Genomic DNA, 18,451 nt, shown 5'->3' on the forward strand with positions numbered 1-18,451 from the left:
AAGTATTAATGGTTAATATTCATTTAGAGGCTGATTTCTAATTGCTTTTATTGTCTGTTAGATCGTCACATAATGAATGATTTTATTTACGTCTAAACAAACAGAAGAAAAGAAAAAGTGATTTGTAAATGAATGTGCTGTTGTGACGGCCTCATCGGTGGTTCTCGGATTATGTCAGCGTCTTTCTCACTGTGATGTTTGTCACCTGAACCAATGATTCAGTTTGTACGGTCTCACACACACACACTGCATTCGTGTGTGCGCTCCCTTGGAGCCAGGGTGGTAACAAAAATGAATGTTTTATAGCACATTTACTTATTAATTCATTAAATTAAAGTGCACGGTGGTGTGGTGGTTAGCTGACAGCAAGAAGGTCCTGAGTTTGATTCCACCACCTGGCCTTTCTGTGGAGTCTGCATGTTCTCCTCGTGTCTGCGTGGGCTCTTTCCGGTACTCCGGCTTCCTCCCACAGTCCACGGACGTGCAGTCAGTGGGGTTAGGTTAGCTGGCGATTCTAAATTGCCCAGGTGTGCGAATGGTTGTCTGTCTTTATGTGTTAGCCCTGCGACAGACTGGTGACTGTCCAGGTGTGCCCCGCCTCTTGCTCTGTGGTAACTGGGACAGGCTCCTGCCCCCCGCGACCCTGATAAGGTGAAGAGGATGGATGGACATTGAATTCATTCCTGCTCCTCCATGAAACACAAGTGTGACTGACCTCTGCTGTGCTCTGTGTCTGCAAGACATCCTTCACCCCTGTGACTGCAGCACTCAGGTAAGAGCTTTCAGTCTGTGTTGTGGGAGTCAGGGTGGCAAATTCCTTGCTGTCAGTTTAACCAAAAGGCATTTCCAGTGGAAATTGGCCGACATATCCTGAGCATAACCATGTAGAATATCCACAAAACTTAAAAACAGGTGCTTTGCAACATGAAACTGACAGTGTCCCAAATAAATAAGTCAAATACATGTTTTTTGGACCATAAGGTGCACGGGACTATAAGAAAACCAAACAGCCAGATAAATCAAACTTTACTCATTCTTCTTGCTTCCATTAATGTTGAATTCTCTCAGTGCTGCTCTGTTCCCATGTTCTACTGAGGGACTGATAGAGTTTGAAGTCCGCTTCATTAGCATGTCTCTTAGCAGGAGCCATTTTGTGGTCCTTATACACACACTATACGGTAATATTATGTTGAAGCACAGTGCACGTATCACTCCACGAGGCTCCTGACTACGGTAGCCGTAACGCTGCAACAATCCATCAAGCGGTGCGGCTTCATAGCTTAGCAAAGTCGTACTAAAACTCTTTTGACAGATCTTTGAGCGCCGTGTAGAACATAAAATCAGTTCAAGGTCAGTAAGCACAACTAGAATTCATACATAAGGCGCACTGTCGATTTTTGAGAAAATTAAATGCGTTTAAGAGCACCTTATAGTGCGGGAAATATGGTAATAACGACGGCCCACTTGCATGCTCTACAAAAAATGTGCTTTGTTGTGTATCTGATGGACAAAAACCAAACCAGTTCCACACCACTGATGTTGCACCATTTTTACAAACCAGTTCTGGTTCATCTGTTTCATTCAACGATCCGCTTTCGCCCTTTTCATTCTCCGCCATGCTTTTTCTGCCATGTGCGTATGAAAATAAAGGTGCAGCGCATGCACGTTTTACCCATGTTCTATCGCAATATTTCATTTTCTTACCATTGCCTAACATTATACCAGTATTACCATGAACGGTATAATATGGCCCAGTCCTAGTTTACACACTTGCCTAACAAGCAGAAGACCCCTGGTCTGTTTATGGCAGGAGACACAAATCCGGTGGGGGGGGTGTCAGGAAGGGTGCCCAGAGCTAACATGTCATTTCATCAATACTTGTGTGATGATTGATCAATCAGCCCTCTGCACCTGTTGGTGTCTCTGAGCCCTCCTGAGCTTCAGCTCATGTTCTCATGTCACAGTCTGTGGAGTGGACATTAGTGGATCCAGAGACAGACCAAACGTGGAAACGGAGCTGATTTGAACAGAAAACGTGTCTTTTATTATGGCCGAAAACATTAACCAAACACGAAAAAGAGAAACTAATCGCAAAAACCTAAACTGGGAAAACTAAATACATGAAAACCAGGAACACTAGGAAATACATGAGACATGAGGAGGTTAACAGACGGTCAGACAACCAGCAGAGGGAGACAGAGGGCTTAAATACACAGAAAGGTAACAGCTGACACAGATGAGCATGACGCAACAGGAGAAGCAAAACTAAACACACCGAACATGGAACACAGGACTGTCAAAATAAAACAGGAAATAGGCAGAGTAAGACACTCGGACTTAACAAGAGAACAGGGAAGTGACAATGGGAGACGAGACATGGATCAGACTACGGAACACATACAGAGGACACAACGGGCTGGGAGACATGACACTGAATACAAGGAGAACATGGGAACACAGTGGGGAAACAAGACACACACACACACACACACACAGCTTTCCTTCACTCACTGTTCGAACATGGTGCAGAAAATGAAGCAGAGGTAATCTTGAAGGAAGAGCGTGTGAACGGTGTCGTGGAGGTCATGGGAGGCAGAGAGTGCTTTCGGCGTGCGTGTCTCACAGGTTAGAGGTCAGAGTTAGCAGAGACAGACAGGAAGCCCGGAGCAGGATGAAACAGGATGTTCTCCTTCTTTATTTCTTCAGCTGACGGTTTTCTTATTAACACTCTTTAGTGTGACTTTGGAGTCTTTTCCAGATTCCTGTAAATCTTTGAAGCTTGACACAAACCAGTCTTCATTTAGTTTAAATTTATTGTCAGGGTCCATGTATGAAACACCCCAAACAAAAGAGAAAAAACACATGACACCAGTTTCAGCTGCTAGCTAATCTCCCCTGTAGTGCTTGGGCAGGTCAAATAACAAGCACAACTGCATCATCAATAAGCAATATTATGCTAATACAAATACAGCCGCCCGGCTAAAGTAGTTTCAGAACTCATTGGTGATGTCCAAATCCCATATCAATCCACAGCACATGCATGCAAATGCTGACAGTCTCCACTCTCATGGTGTCTGCTAGTTTTCAGATCCTCAGGAAGTTTACGGTGGAGCTACAGTCTCACAGCTCTGCTGGTTGGCTCTCAGAGGTGGGGTGCAACATGGTGAACAACTTTAAAATCAGCGGCAGATCAGAAATCAAGCTTAAATTATTACATTTCCTAATGATGTGACAGTGATGCAAATATCCTGGTTTCCTGTCGTCCAGAGCTCGATTATAAAGAGATTGACTGTTTGAAGGTCGCGCCCTCGCCTGTTTGTGACAGTTACAGTCAGAATGAGCTCACCTGAACAGCTTACAGGAAGCCCGAGGCCGTCTGTAGTCAGAGTATTTGATCTTTGAAAGGCTGCGAGCAGAGTTAAGACACGGTCCGAGGTCTGATTGGAGGAAAAATCATCATGTTGTTGACCGGTTTTTCTTTTCAGGGTGTAATGAGCAGTCAGTCTCACGTTAATTATTATTGATTATTTAGCTTAACTGGAGGTTTAAATAGTTTTATTCAGGAAAATAAATAAATAATTATTAAATGGTACATGTACTGCAATCCTGCGTAAGGTCGAGGTATCTCAAGTTATTGATCTTCATGCTATTGATTATCTAAAGTGCATCAGTGAAAGACTTAATTTTAATTCTGTGTATCACAGTCGGAGCTCCCAGGATCGAATCCATGTCAAACTGAAACTGGACTGACCTGAAACATAGAAACACACACACACACACACACACACACACACACACACACGCACGCAGGATGAATAAATTGCTACATCTGGAGCAGAGGTCCACAGCTGTGTTCTCCCACAGACCTTGCTGTGGCAGAGGCCCTGACCCAGAATCAGGCCCAGTATGGAGTTCAGGATGTTGGCCCCACAGAGGACCGTCTGCAGTCCGCTCACAGTCCCCATCACACTGAACAGGACCAAGTTCCACTGGACCACCGAGCTGGGCTCCAAGCAGACCCCAGACCACAGAGTCCTGTTGAACAGGTATCCCGAGTGTCTAAGGAGACAGGAGAATATCTGTCCAAGTGTACAAGGAAACATCTGTGACATTACTCCGAGTGTCTGGGGACAGAGAAACAGGAAACCAGTGAAACATCTGTGTGAGTGTGTCTCACCGGCCTGGGAGGGGCTTCAGCGGGACCCCCAGGTGGGACCAGAGGAGTCGTTGTAGAGGCAGCGGGGACCCTGAGACAGACCAGTGGCACTGACCAGGCAGCAGGAGGCAGCAGAGAGCAGACACAGGCAGGAGTAAAGCAGCTGGCACAACATCTGGAGGAGAGAGTCGTGGTATGACTGACAACATCTGGAGCAAAAAAATACAGATGTGGTTTCCAGATTTCACTTTGATAAAAATATCTGTGATGAAAATCAGTGCAAGAGGGGTGGAGCCTGAGGTCACCTGACTCCTGAATGCACAGCAGCCTCGGGTTCTGCTGCTCTGGACAAAGGCTCGAGCTCCAAGTAGAACCTGAAATCAGAGTTTAAAATTCTAGTTAAACTGTTACACTTTGATTTCATTTTCTACTTTAACTTTGTTCAGGTCAAATCGCAAAGAGAAACATAAAAACACATCATCAGTAAGCAAATTATACTGATGCAAATGCAGCTGACAAGTCAATACAGTGAGCCAAACATCCTAAATGATTTAGAACCAAATAAACATTAAAATCCCAAAACAAAAATGCACTGTACCAGACCCAGCACCCAGGTTTTATTGACAGTCACTGAGCAGATAAAACCACAACCAGGAACACACAAAAATCCTCAGTAAGCAACTTGTTCTAAGACAAATTCAGCTATTTAAAATAACATGAATATGAATGATATGACTGGATTGTCTCAGGGCATCTTTTTTTTTTTTTTTTTTTTTGTCTGTCCCATTTGGTTCTTTAGCCGTCAGAATTGTTGTCTGAAGACCAACAAGGATACCAAATGGATTTATTCTGCCAAATGGATCATCATGGCATTGCCGTATTGGTCCATTTGATCAAACTTTGTTGTTATTATTTATTTTATTTTCAGTTGTTACAGATGGGACAGACATGACTGGGGGATAGGAAAGGGAGAAAGAAAGAGAGGAAGGAAAAGAAAACAGAAGGAAAAGAGACAGTGAGAAAGGTCACTTACAAAGACAAAGAGAAAGAAAAAAAATCTTCTGGATCACCTGTTGAGAGAAAAGAAGAAGACAAGCAAAAAAAAAAAAAACCAAACAAAAACAAAGCAACATACTAAACACAACACCATCACGTTAATCTAGCTAAGTGTGAACATCAGTAAATACTAAATATTGAAAGTTGTTGTGCAGCACGTAGGACAGACAGCGCACAATGTGCTTTGAAGTAGCAGCTAAGAAAGGTGTAGTTTATGTCACGAACAGTGAACACCCGTGTGCACACCTGTGTGGATCAACGCGCTTGTATACAAAAGGTTTCCCCATGTAACGGTCTGCTAGAGGGTGTGGAGGGCCATAGCCCCGCCCCCAGGGCATGAAGCAGGCATGGAGGAGATCCAGGCTCCAGACATCCAGAGGCCCCAGAGTGCGAGAGCCCAAGGAGTACCGCCGGAGGGGCATCCGTGCCACCTTCCTGGGAAGGGCTGAGGAGATCCCCAGGCGAGGGGTCACCCAGTAGCCACGGAGCAGAAGCCAGAGGGGCTGCACTGGCGTGCCCGCCGGCTCTGCCCGGCAGCCAGCTGTGCCAGAGTGAACCGAGTTGCAGGCCCGAGGCCGGAGGCCCGAGGGCCCCTTTGCCCCGGAAGAGGCCTGACCGGCGACAGGCACCAGGCACCAGGCCCCGCCAAGTAGCCACCGGGAGTGAGCTGGTGCATACCTGAGCGCCCAGCCCGGACACCAAGAACCACCAATGCACCAACCCCTGAGGGCATCAGTTACCAGCAGGGAGTGTGGTGAGGGAGATAGGCCTCCACACTTGGAGGGCCTGGGAGTACCCAGGGAGGTGGAGTCTAAGACCCGACCTGACATATAGACACAGACAAACAGGCACACACAGACATAAACATGCTTTCCCACCCTCATGCACACATATACAAACACTCAGCACTCACCCAACGTAGGGACAGACATACATAGACATGTACACACAATCATACTCCCCAAACATACTCTATGCCCGGGTCCAGGTACCCTCGCTCCCAGAGGGGAAGCGGCACCCAGACCCAAGAGATGTGACCCTTTCCCCGGGGTGGAGGCAAGCAGACCGCCCCAGGCTCCGCAGCAGCAGGGAGGCCAATCGGACAGCCAACACCTCCTCCCAGCCCCCGCCCGATGGCTAGTAGAGAACGGGGTGTGAAGACCCCATACCTCCTCCTCCCGCTCATGTGTAGTGTTGCTGCGTGTTGTTCTAAAGTGCATTTAAAACAAGGGAGGGGGCATGGTGCTGCTGCCAGAGAGCAGCAGGTGTTAGCACGGCCCTCCTGAGAACCCTTAATGTCTACATGGATTTAAAATTGAGAGGTGGGCACCGGCGCCAGAGGTAGGTTGAATACACAGACCGTCCTCTGGATGCCGTTAACGTGGTCACCCTCAAGGCCCTATATATATATATATATATATATATATATATATGTGTGTGTGTGTGTGTTATGAGAGTGTGAATAATGTGGATGTCTAAGTTGTGAAATAAAATTGAGGCACAGGTGGCCAGAAGGGGACAGAGGGGGGAATGCCTCCCTGCACCCTGGTGACACACCCACACCCCAAGGCCCTACCTGTGTGGGTGGGTGTGGTGGAGCGGGAAGAGGGAGGCAGCCGGGGATGGGGAGAAAAGAAGGAGGGCAAGATGCCCCTCTTTAGGGCCAGCTCCCCGCTGACCCCAGTAGGCACCCCCGTCCTCTAGCACCCACCAAGGCAAGGGGCCCAGGCCTATCCAGACCGGGGCCTATGGCAGCAGCACCGCTAAGCCCTACAGGACCTGGGGAAGCCCACCCCACCCCACCGCAGAGGAAACTATACCCACCCCAACATTCAATCATCTCCAGACTACACAAGACAACAGACACCCAGGTTAGGTTTATTCTCCACCTCTCCTGTGTCTCTCCCCACCTGCAGAGTGGACTTCTGCAAGGATGGAACAACCTCCTGCCAGTTGAAGAGCCCCCAGTTAGGCCGATGCACCAGAGGCCACCTGCGCCAGGGCTGAGCCCCTGCACCCACCCGCCCACAACCTCGGCGACACACCGACGAGGACCGAAGCCTCCAAGGCCCAGCCAGAGCCCAATCACGGAGACAAGCACCCCGAACCCCAAGCCCCCGCCTGCCCCGGATCCACCACCAGGGGCAGCCAGGCCACCAGGCCAGTAACCTATGTCCGCCAGTACAGACCATCCCCAGCCCCGCTGCACGCAGCCACGAGGAGAACACCCTCTAAGAGCAACCAGAGCCACTAACCAGGTTATAACCACAACCCCGGGTTGAGCCCTCCAGGGATAACGTCTCTAGGGGTTCTCCTGGCGCCCTAAGCCCATCCCAACCTCCACATCAACCACAATAACGAAGGCAGGACCAAACCATGACCCCCACCCCACTGGGTGATGAAGCCGATCAAAGGAGCCCAAAGGGATTGATCAAATGTGGTGGCAGAGGCTGTATCAAGACTAATGTGATCTGTTAGATGGTTTTTATATTGATTAGAATTAAGATTATTTTTATTTTTCCAGTTAAGGAGGACCGTTTTCTTGGCAATGCATAGGGCTGTAAAACAATGTGGGCTGTGTTTATTTCTGCAGTGACCTCATCCAAGTTGCTCAGCAAGCACACTAAAGGGGAGGCTGGAATGTTACATTTCAGACACTTTGATAAGTCTTCACATATCTCACGCCAAAACTTCTGCACTGGTGGACAGAACCAAAGGGCGTGGATGTAATTGTCTGGTGTATTGCCTTGACAGTGTGAGCAGTTGTTGGAAGATGTAAAGCCCATCTTGAACCTCCGATGACCTGTATAGTGCACTCTATGTAGTATTTTGTATTGTATTAATTGCAGACTGGGATTTTTAATCAATTTAAAGGTTTTAAGCATACCCGAGACCAGAAGTTTTGGTCTAAGCTTACTGATAAATCTGCTTCCCACTTTGCAATAGGAAGGGATATTGATTCATCTATTTTAGAAAGTGTTCTGTATATTTTAGATAATAATTTGGGGATTTAAGAGTAAGAAAGTGTACCGCACTTGGTGGTGTTTGTAATTCAGCTTGACTGAGGTTAAATCTCTTTTTACTATGGATTTAATTTGTTGATATTCTAAAATCTTTTCTTGTTGATCCCATATTGTGTAACTAGTCTGTCAAATGGAATAAATTCTGTTCCTTCTAATATATGTTCTAAGTATTTAATTCCTTTACAACTCCATTCTGGAAAATTAATCATATTATTGTTTTGTAATATGTCAGGGTTATTCCAGATAGGTGTACGTTTGCATGGGATTAATGAGGACGCTGTCATTTTTAGAAACTCCCACCATGCTGTCAGAGAAGAGCTGATGTTGATGCTTTTAAAGCATTCATGTCGTTTGATGTTTGAACTGATAAATGGTAGATCTGAAATTTCTAGATTATTACATAGTGCCTGTTCTACATCTAGCCAGGGCTCATCTAAGAAGCTGTGTTTAAACCATCTAGAGATGAACTGAAGCCTGTTGGCTAAAAATAGTGATTAAAGTTAGGCAGATCTAATCCTCCTTTATCCTTGGTCCTTTGTAATGTTTTTAAGCTGATACGTGGGGGTTTGTCTTTCCAAAGGAATTTAGAAATATACGAGTCTAGAGATCTGAACCAATCTTGTGATGGCTTACTTGGGATCATTGAAAACAAATAGTTTATTTTTGGCAAGACCATCAATTTTATAGCGGCAACCCTTCCCATGAGTGATATGGGTAAAGATTTCCATCTAGCCAGATCGCTTTCTACTGTCTTTAAAAGCGGGATGTGGTTTAATTTAGTTAATTCTGAAAGCTTAGGAGAGACATTAATACCTAAATATTTTATATTTCCAGATTGCAGTGGTGTAGGAGAAGAATTATGGAAGGAGCAATTAATCGGAAGAACTGTAGATTTTGACCAGTTGATTGAATAATCTGAGACTCTTGAGAAAGAATTTATCAATTCAATCACCCCAGAGATATTGGTTTGTGAATTTTGGAGAAAGAGTAACACATCATCCGCATAAAGGCTGATTTTATGTTCTACATTCTTGCATTTATGCCCTTAATTACTGAATTCTGTCTAAATGCTGCTGCTAGTGGTTTAATAAAATTGCAAACAGTGAAGGGAGAGTGGGCATCCCTGCCTGGTGCCCCTCAGGAGACAGAAGCTGGAGGATGTTTGGTCATTTGTTCTGACACAAGCTGTTGGGGAATTATATAATATTTTTAACCAGCTTATTTAAAGAGTTTTCAAAACCAAATTTGTGTAAAGTTGCAAATAGAAATTTCCAGTTAACTCTGTCAAATGCTTTTTCTGCATCAAGAGACAATATTATGGTTTCAATGTTTTTACTGCATGAGTAATCTGTTAAATTAAGTAATCTACGTGTATTTGTTGATGAGTGCCTACCTTTTATGAAACCAGTTTGGTCAGGATGAATAAAGAGGGGGGTCATTTTCTCTAATCTCTTTGAGAGAGCTTTGCAGATTATTTTGAGGTCTACATTTATAAGGGATATTGGACGATAGCTTGAGGGATATACAGGGTCTTTGCCTGGTTTTAGTAAGAGACTAATATTTGCAGAGTTTATATTTGGTGGTAGTCTGCCATTTTCTTTGATTTCCAACAACGTTCTGTAAAAAACTGGTGCTGGAATCATCCAGAATTCTTTGTAGAATTCTGCAGGAAAGCCGTCTGGACCTGGAGCCTTATTATTGGGCAGACTTATCAGGGCTTCCTGGAGTTCACCTGGCATCAGTGGCGAATCCAGTGCCATTGCTTGGGTGTCTAATAATTTTGGAAGAGTTATGTTGTCCAGAAACTGATCAATTTCGTTTTTAGATGGGTTTATTTGTGGTGTATATAAAGTTTCATAGAAATCCCTAAAAATTTTGTTTATTTTTTGAGATCATATATTGTATTCCCAGATAAATCTTTAACAGCACATATAGTTGTTTTTTCTTTATTGATTTTTAACTGGTTAGCAAGAAATTGTCCGGATTTGTTACCATGTTCATAATTTTGCAGGCGAAGTCTTTGTACTAAGAATTTAGTCTTTTTATTAATAATTTCATTTAATTCTAGTTTTGTTTTATGTAAATTGTTTAATATTTCTTGATCTTGGTGTGATACATAGGCTTTTTCTAAGGATTTGATGGTTTTTTTCTAGTTCTTGAATATTTTTGTTTTCTTCTTTCTTCTTATGTGATGAGAAAGAGATTATTTTACCTCTCATCACGGCTTTCCCTGCTTCCCAGAGGACAGATGCTGATGTTCCAGGAATGTCATTAAAGTCTAAATATGAAGTCCATTCTTTTTTAAAGTATTTGATAAACTCTTCATCTTTGAGCAGCGATGTATTAAATCTCCAGTTTTTACTTGGTGTGGTATTATTCTTCTGCATTAGTGTTAAAGATACAGGAGCATGATCGCTGACAGCTATAGGGTGAATCTCAGTGTCTGAAATGTCACTCAGCAGTGAGCTGCTGACCAAAAAATAATCCAGACGAGAGTAGGAGTGATGAACATGTGAGAAGAAAGAATATTCCTTACTGTTAGGGTGGAGGGAGCGCCATGCATCGCAAAGACCAAAGTTGCTCATATACTGTTTGATTATATTTGTGGACTGCCAGTTACGCTGAGTTCCTGCTGTGTTGAGCCTATCCATTTCTTCATTTAGTCCCAGGTTGAGGTCTCCCCCAAGAACAAGTGTGCAATCTAGGTGTTCAGAGAGTGCACTAAAAAAACCGTGGAAGAATGAGGGGTCATCAACATTCGGACCATATATACTTACAATACCTAGCTTTTGGTTAAGTATAGATAGTTTGACTATTAGGAATCTGCCCTCTGGATCTATAACTGTATCGAGTACTGTGAAATTAATATTTTTATGTATTAGAATTGCTACTCCCCTTTGTCTAGAATTATAACAGGCTGAGAACACATTAGGAAACTCAGGTGTTTTAAGTTTATTCAAACCTGTGACAGGCATGTGGGTTTCTTGTAATAAAACAACGTCTGCCTGTAGTTTTTTAAGTTGGTTAAATATTTTTAACCTTTTTTCCCTAGAGCCAGCTCCATGCACATTCCATGAGACAAACCTTAGCGTGCCCATAGTTGTGTGTTTGTGGCTAATGAGTCTCAGGGGCATCTTTACACAACCTGCACCTGGTGTGATAGACCCCAGCCTCTATCGATCTTGTGCTCAGAGCTTGTTCCTGTGCTGTCATGATTAGTGCCTCTGTGCTGTCTTTCAGTTCAGCTTTGTCCAGCCACTGGTAGGATTTCTGGATGTCAGTCACTTATTCTATTTGTCGGTGGTACATACCATGCAGGGGCCTGTGCTTCCATGATGGTGCCTCCTCTTGCTCCTCTTCTTTCTCACGTTTCTGCTGCCTGAGGTGCTGACCCTCACCAGTCCCCGGCCTCCTTCCTTCCACTTAGCGTACAGCCTCAGGGTGCTGGACTTGGGGTGAAACCCTCCATGCATGGTCAGGAGCTTCCTTGTCTTGATGTCAGTGGCTTCTATCTCCTCCTTTGGCCAGCTTATTATACCAGCAGGGTACCTGATCACGGGCAGGGCGAGGTGTTGATGGCCCAGATCTTGTTGTTATCGTTCAGCTGACTCCTCGGGACCTGCCTGACCCTCTGCAGGTACTTGGTGGTTGCAACTTTCCTAGCGGCCTCTTTGTGGTTTCCATTTACTGAGGGATCCCCAGGTACTTGTAACTGTCCTCTATGTCTGCAATGTTGCCTTCTGGTAGTTCGATCCCCTCAGTTTGACTACCTTCGTCTAAAACATTCCAGTACTGCGCATGCGTGTAAAGTAAGAAGATTCGGCCTGCCTCATTTCTGTCTGCCTTTTATTTACTTTGTGGCTCTTTGAAACGCCGCGGCAAAATGTTTTTTAAATGGACTATTTAAATGCATACGACGCACCACTTCTGCTACCCATCCACCGTGTATCCAGCAGGGAACGTCCCTCCAGGACACTGGTGCTCTCTCAAGCCCAGGCTCCTCGTAGAGAAGAGTGTCAATTGCATCAAGGGACCAGTTGATGAAATCCATAATTCTTCTTTACATTTTAGAGAACAAGAACGAGACTGAGAGGAGCGCTGAGTTAGAGAGGAGCGCTGAGTTAGAGAGGAGCGCTGAGTTAGAGAGGAGCGCTGAGTTAGAGAGGAGCGCTTGAGTTAGACGAGACTAGACAAGGACATAGGAGCTAAGCAGGAAAGATAAGGGAGGGAGAGGGAGAGAGAGAGAGAGGCGTCCGCCTCCGCCAAGAGTTGAAGTAGAAAAACACTTGGCCGCTAGTGCTGTTCGCCATCCCCATTGAGTTCCTGATGAGGGCTCTTAGGATCCTGTTGATCTGGTACAGGTATAGACATTCCAGGATCCAGGTGAGGGGCATTGAGTCACAGGTTTTCTTGTAGTCAATCCAGGCAGTGCACAGTTTGGTCAGTCTGGTCTTGCAGCCTCGGCTGACTGCTCGGGTCTACCAGTAGCTGGTGTTTCGCTCCTCTGGTATTCCTGCCAGTTCTTTTTGTGTCCCGCTCATGTAGTGAGCGATGTGCCTGTTCATCTTAGCCGCTATGATGCCTGGCAGGAGCTGCCACATGGTGCTGAGGCAGGTTTTTGGCCAGTAGTTGGATGCGATCGGGTCCTTCTGGGGTCCTTGGGGATCAGGACTGCCCTGCCTTCAATTAGCCATTCTGAGTGTCTAGCTGCTGGTTCCCCAGTCCCAGGATGCAACAAAGACTCTGGTAAGGTAATGCGCTGCGGGCTGTGTGCTTATGTACTCCAGGACCGGTGCCATAACAGCAGATTATAGAGCACCTTATGGCACACGTGCAATTTTCACTGTATATATACAATGACAATAAAGGGCTATTCTATTCTACATGGAGGTAGAGAACTTGTCCTGCTGGTGCTCAGAAAACAAACAGAAGCTGAACATCCTAAAACCAAAGAACTCATCATGGACTTCAGGAGACACAGACAGGTCCACTCTCATTATAAATGGAGAACAGGTGGAATCTGTCTTCACCTTCAGGTTTCTGGGCACCCACATCTCAGCTGATCTCACCTGGACCCACAACAGAAGGTCCAGCAGCAGCTGCACTTCCTCTGTCTCCTGAGGAAGAATAACCTGGACCAGGAGCTGCTACTGCTCCTCAGTGGAGAGTGTGCTCTCCTCCTGCCTGGTGTTTGGTACTCAGGGGCCACGACTGAGAGCAGGAAGGCTGCACAGAGGGTCATTAAAACCACCAAAAACATCACTGGCTGCCCTCTGACACCCCTGGAGGTCATTGCCTGATCCTCCTGTTTCAGGAAAACCAGGGCCATCACAGGTAACCCCTAGCACCCCACCCACCACCTGTTTGACCCGTTGCCCTCTGGTCGGCGCCTCTGGTCAGTCAGGTCTCACACACTCACTAACAGCTTCTTCCCCTGGGCCATTCAGACTGTTAAAAAACACCATCCCCTCCACACCCCACCCCTTCCCACCCATCTGAGCCATGGTCTGAGTGGCCCTGATCACTCAGGCCACTCACACACAGACTCTACCCAGACGGTGTCCTCTGCACTACTTACAAGCACTTGGAACCTGTTCTTCTAATGTGTGCCTTGTTCTCTTGTTCTGTATATGTCTCTCATGTCTGATATTTGTCCCTGCTGTCTTACTATTTATACTTCATACCTGGACACTTGGTGGGGAGCACCCACAGTTTTGTTGTACATGTACAATGTCAATGTGTCTATTCTATTCCATATAAGCAAATGGATTAGCTCTGCAGTTTTGGTTGGTTTAATCTAAATTTAAGCTCCATTGGATGGAGCAAAGCTGCTCTTTCCAAATGTTCTTTTAGTTGTTTAGCAGCAACTTTTTCAATAACCTTCAATAACCACAGGTAATACAGGTAATTGGTCTATACCCAAAGTTGATCCTGTTCATCTGGACATTTCAATAGAAGAAATGTTTCATCATCATCAGGTGATTTCTCCAGTCTCAGCTGACTGCAGGTTTCAACCTTATAAACAGGACATTTGTACAATGACTGAAACCAGCGACACTGACAAACAATAGGCTGGGAGGTCTGTTTATGATCATTGATATGCAACTTTTCAATTCAATTCAATTATATTTATATAGCACCAAATCACAACAACAGTCGCCATAAGGTGCTTTATACTGTAAGGTATACAATACTATAAAGAAAACAGAAAAACAACAAAAATCATAATGAACAGCGCTTTGGAAACACTGGGAAGGAAAACCTGCAGCAGAACCAGGCTCAATGAGGGGGGCTATCTGCCCCAAGCTGTGACTGAATCACTCAATGAAATATGGTCAACAGTATCGAACGCTGCACTGAGGTCTAGCAGGACAAGCACAGAGATGAGTCCACTGTCAGAGGCCATAAGAAGATCATTTGTAACCTTCACTAAAGCTGTTTCTGTGCTGTGATGAGCTCTGAAACCTGACTGAAACTCTTACAATACAATACAATACAGTTTTATTTATATAGCACATTTAAAAACCCGAAGGCACACCAAAGTGCTTCACAGTAATATGGAGAATCAACACAAGTCAATGACAGGGTACGGCACTAGCATAGACAAAATAGAGGCACTAATAGACAGCAGAAACTCTTCAAATAAGCCATTCCTCTGCAGATGATCTGTTAGCTGTTTGACAACTACTCTTTCAAGGATGTTTGATATGAAAGGAAGGTTGGAGATTGGCCTATAATTAGTGAGCAGTCTTGTAGGATTGAGGTGTAGTAGAAACACTGATGTTTTGGAGAAAGTCATTACTTAAGTTAACTCAGAAAGAAAGATTGGAGAGAGTCTAAAGAAGAAGAAGCAGTCTGCAGACTTCTGCTAGGGGAGCTCTCATGCAGTATTTACTTTTGAGGGAATAATATTATATTCTGTATATTTTCATATTGTTTACTTTGTTCTTTTTAATCGTACTATGTGATTGTGACTATCACATTATATTTTGCATCTAAATATCATGTCACAGTTGACCTCGATCTCACTTTTACATTTCACATCTGCCTTTGTTTCAGGTTGACCCCAATCGTTTCCTAAATGTGAAGGCACCAGAGATGAAGCTTAGTTTCACAGACAACAGACATTTTATTAAAGCTGACCTTATTTAACTTTGAGGAAGAGATGAAAGGTCCAAAGTAAGGTGATATGTAGAACCCCTACTTTGGCCTACTGATCTGAAGCTCACATACACAAACATGCATGAATGAGGCATGTTATAGTAGTATACACATATATATATATATATATATATATATATATTTATGTGTAGTATAAGAACCAGTCCATGTATATACACACACTCACCAGGAAGCCAGAGCCCCACAGTCCTGTGGCCCAGGTAGCCTCTCTAGTCACATGACCGTCCAACAGGAACTGGATCTTCAGCTCAGGAACCAGTAGCAGGATGTTGCACAGTATGCAGACAATCGCCATGGGAACTAGAGACACGCCCACACATCGCAGACACCTTGATACACACATCTAGATTCTTATAGAGACTGCACATGAAAACAGTCATGAGATTAATGCAGGCGTAGTCTCTGAAGGTAAAAACACATCCTTCATAGTATTGTCATTTCTTCTAAACCAAATATCTAACATCCGACTCCTGTGATCAGGTCCCTATAAACTGAGTCCTCTAATATGACCCCTGTAATGTGGCTCTTGAAATCTGGCTCATGTGTTCTGATTCCTCTAATCTGACTCCTGTAATCCGATGTCTGTAATTTGAATCGCACAATCTGACTCTTCTAATATGACTCTGTAATCTTGCTAGCGTGATTACTCTAATCTGACTCCTGTAATCTGTTCTTTGTAATCTTGCTCCTATACTCTGACTCCTCTAGTCTGACCCTGTATTCCAGTTCCTGTAATTTGCCGTAATATACATCCTGTGATCTGACCCATATAATCTGGTTCTATAATCTCTTTCAATATGACTCCTGTAATTTGACTTTTGTGATCGGGTTCCTGTAAAATGAGTCCTCATTTCTGATTCCTGTTATTGGATTCCTCTAATTATGCTGTGATGTGACTCATTTAATCTGGTTCTTTATAAATTTATTTATATTTATAAACTTACAAAATCATCCTTGACATGTCATCGAAATAATCACATTCATATTTCTGTCAATATCAATAAAGTCATACTGAATTTACTGAATAATCATTATTAATAATAGAAACATGTTTAAAGATGTCACATAAAACATTGATTCAATCATACAGATTAATAATCACTCGTTCTTCAGTCCTTGTGTTTAAATCACTAAATAATAATATATATACTAAACCGTGTGATCATGTATCATTCAGGTCAAACTACAAGTCTCATCAAAGTAAAACCATGAATAAAGGCTCCTTCTATTTGTACTTTTATGTTGAAATTATTAAACCCATTTACAAATATAATTTCTCAGTTTTATTTTATTTATTATGTGTAAGATGATTTTTAAAAATCTGTGACAGTACACAGACTTTGAGCAACAGTCATATGTTTCTATTAATAATAACAGAAGTCGACTCACCGGGAAGGCTGACTGACGATCCACTTTAGACTCTGTCTGAGGAACAACTACAAATATCTATCAGCACATGCACTAGGACACGCCCCGCTATTACGCACGTAGGAAGTACAAAAGATGGAAACTAACGCTCAACAGGACCGGCTCGGTATCAAAATGGAAAAACAGAAATAAACAGGATAAAATCGGACTTACAAACACACACATGATGTGACGCAGCAGCTGGTGATTCTGCTTCTGTGGCTCAACACGAGGGGGAGGTTTCTCAGCCTGCTCGCTGGATTTTAAATCTGTCAGGGTGGATTCTTATTGGTCGATTCTGTCACCACTGATCGTGACTGGTCAGCAGAATGGCATAAAGGGAAAACATGACTGGTTCCGATCACATCGAGACCTCGAAAGATGAAATTAATTAGAAGTTAATTATTTGGAGGTTCTGGTGCATTTGTAGACTGAACTAAGTTCACAGCTCCAGAGGCTGGACTGAGAAAGACCTCCTAACAGTCAGGGGGTCAGAGGTCACAGGCCACTCAAAGATCAAATCAGTGCCTGTTCAGATCAGATGTTTCTGCTGCTTTTCTCTGTAATCAAATCAAATCACTTTTATAGTCACAGCACATGTGAGTGAAATACTTGTGTGCCAGCTTCACAAGCAACAGAGCTGCAAAATACAAGAAACAACCAAATATAAGAGCAGGAATGTGAGAATGATGAGATGTATGCACGTTACTAGATATGTTTACTCATTCATCTCATCTGTGTTGGTACAGACAGCAGCTGATCAGTTCTCAGCCCACAGTGGACACCTGAGCTCATGCTGAATACTCCAGAGAGGCGCCCGAGCTCATGCGAGTGAAATAGAAAAATCTCAGTGAGACGTCAGTTTCTGTGCCACCTGCACGTGAAAGAGGCCACGCCCTAATGCTGCAAATTTTAAAGCTTAAACAGGTGAGACACAGAAACATCCTCTTCTGAGTCTGATGAACTGGAGTGAACTTTGGTCCACAGCAGCGTCTCCTTTGGAGTTTCTGAGTCGCAGTCCCAATAACCCGAACGGCGAGCCAAGTAGCCCGCGTCGAAGCATCCTCATCGATCAGCCCTGATGTGGTCGACTTCCTCACATTTTCTCGTGGAGCTCATTAGGTCACACAGCGAAACCATGACTCCTCGGGATGTTGACATCAGTCACCAGGGTCACATGACCGCAGGGAAACCGCAGAAAGCTGTTTGGCGATGTAACTTCCTGTTAGACCGTACGCAGTGACTTGGTTTCTGACCCCGAGTCTCTGACCTGCTGATGCTTCCTGTTCCTCAGTCTGAGGTCATGTCAAGTCAAGTCAAAGTTTATTTCTATAGTATATTTAAAAGACTAGTGTAGATCAAAGTGCTTCACAATAAAACCGCAATGCGGGCAGAACAAAGAACATTATACTTAAAATTGCATTTACATGGTGTAATGCAGGCCGAATGAAAGTCAAACTAATTTGTTTCAAAACCTAAGTTAAACAAGCATGTTTTTAAACGGGATTTGAACGATTGAACTGATTCCAATGTCCGGATTTCGACTGGGAGATTATTCCAGAGTCTAGGGGCAGTGATGGCAAATGCACGGTCACCTCTAGTTTTTAAACGAGACCTTGGTTGCATT

General features: G+C 44.2%; 1 protein-coding gene across 1 annotated transcript; it reads right to left on the minus strand.

The window, feature by feature from the left end:
- Window positions 1-4,193: 4,193 nt before the first annotated feature.
- LOC120432784 (transmembrane 4 L6 family member 5-like) lies at window positions 4,194-16,885 on the minus strand. The gene is made up of 4 exons (XM_039597964.1): window positions 16,807-16,885; window positions 15,584-15,777; window positions 4,462-4,530; window positions 4,194-4,331 (listed from the first exon to the last, which is right to left on the minus strand). The coding sequence occupies exons 2-4, from the start codon at window positions 15,758-15,760 to the stop codon at window positions 4,194-4,196; spliced, it is 384 nt and encodes a 127-aa protein (XP_039453898.1). The 5' UTR covers window positions 15,761-15,777; window positions 16,807-16,885.
- Window positions 16,886-18,451: the final 1,566 nt, after the last annotated feature.

This window comes from Oreochromis aureus, linkage group 14 (assembly GCF_013358895.1).
Source record: "Oreochromis aureus strain Israel breed Guangdong linkage group 14, ZZ_aureus, whole genome shotgun sequence".
Lineage (NCBI taxonomy): Eukaryota > Metazoa > Chordata > Actinopteri > Cichliformes > Cichlidae > Oreochromis > Oreochromis aureus.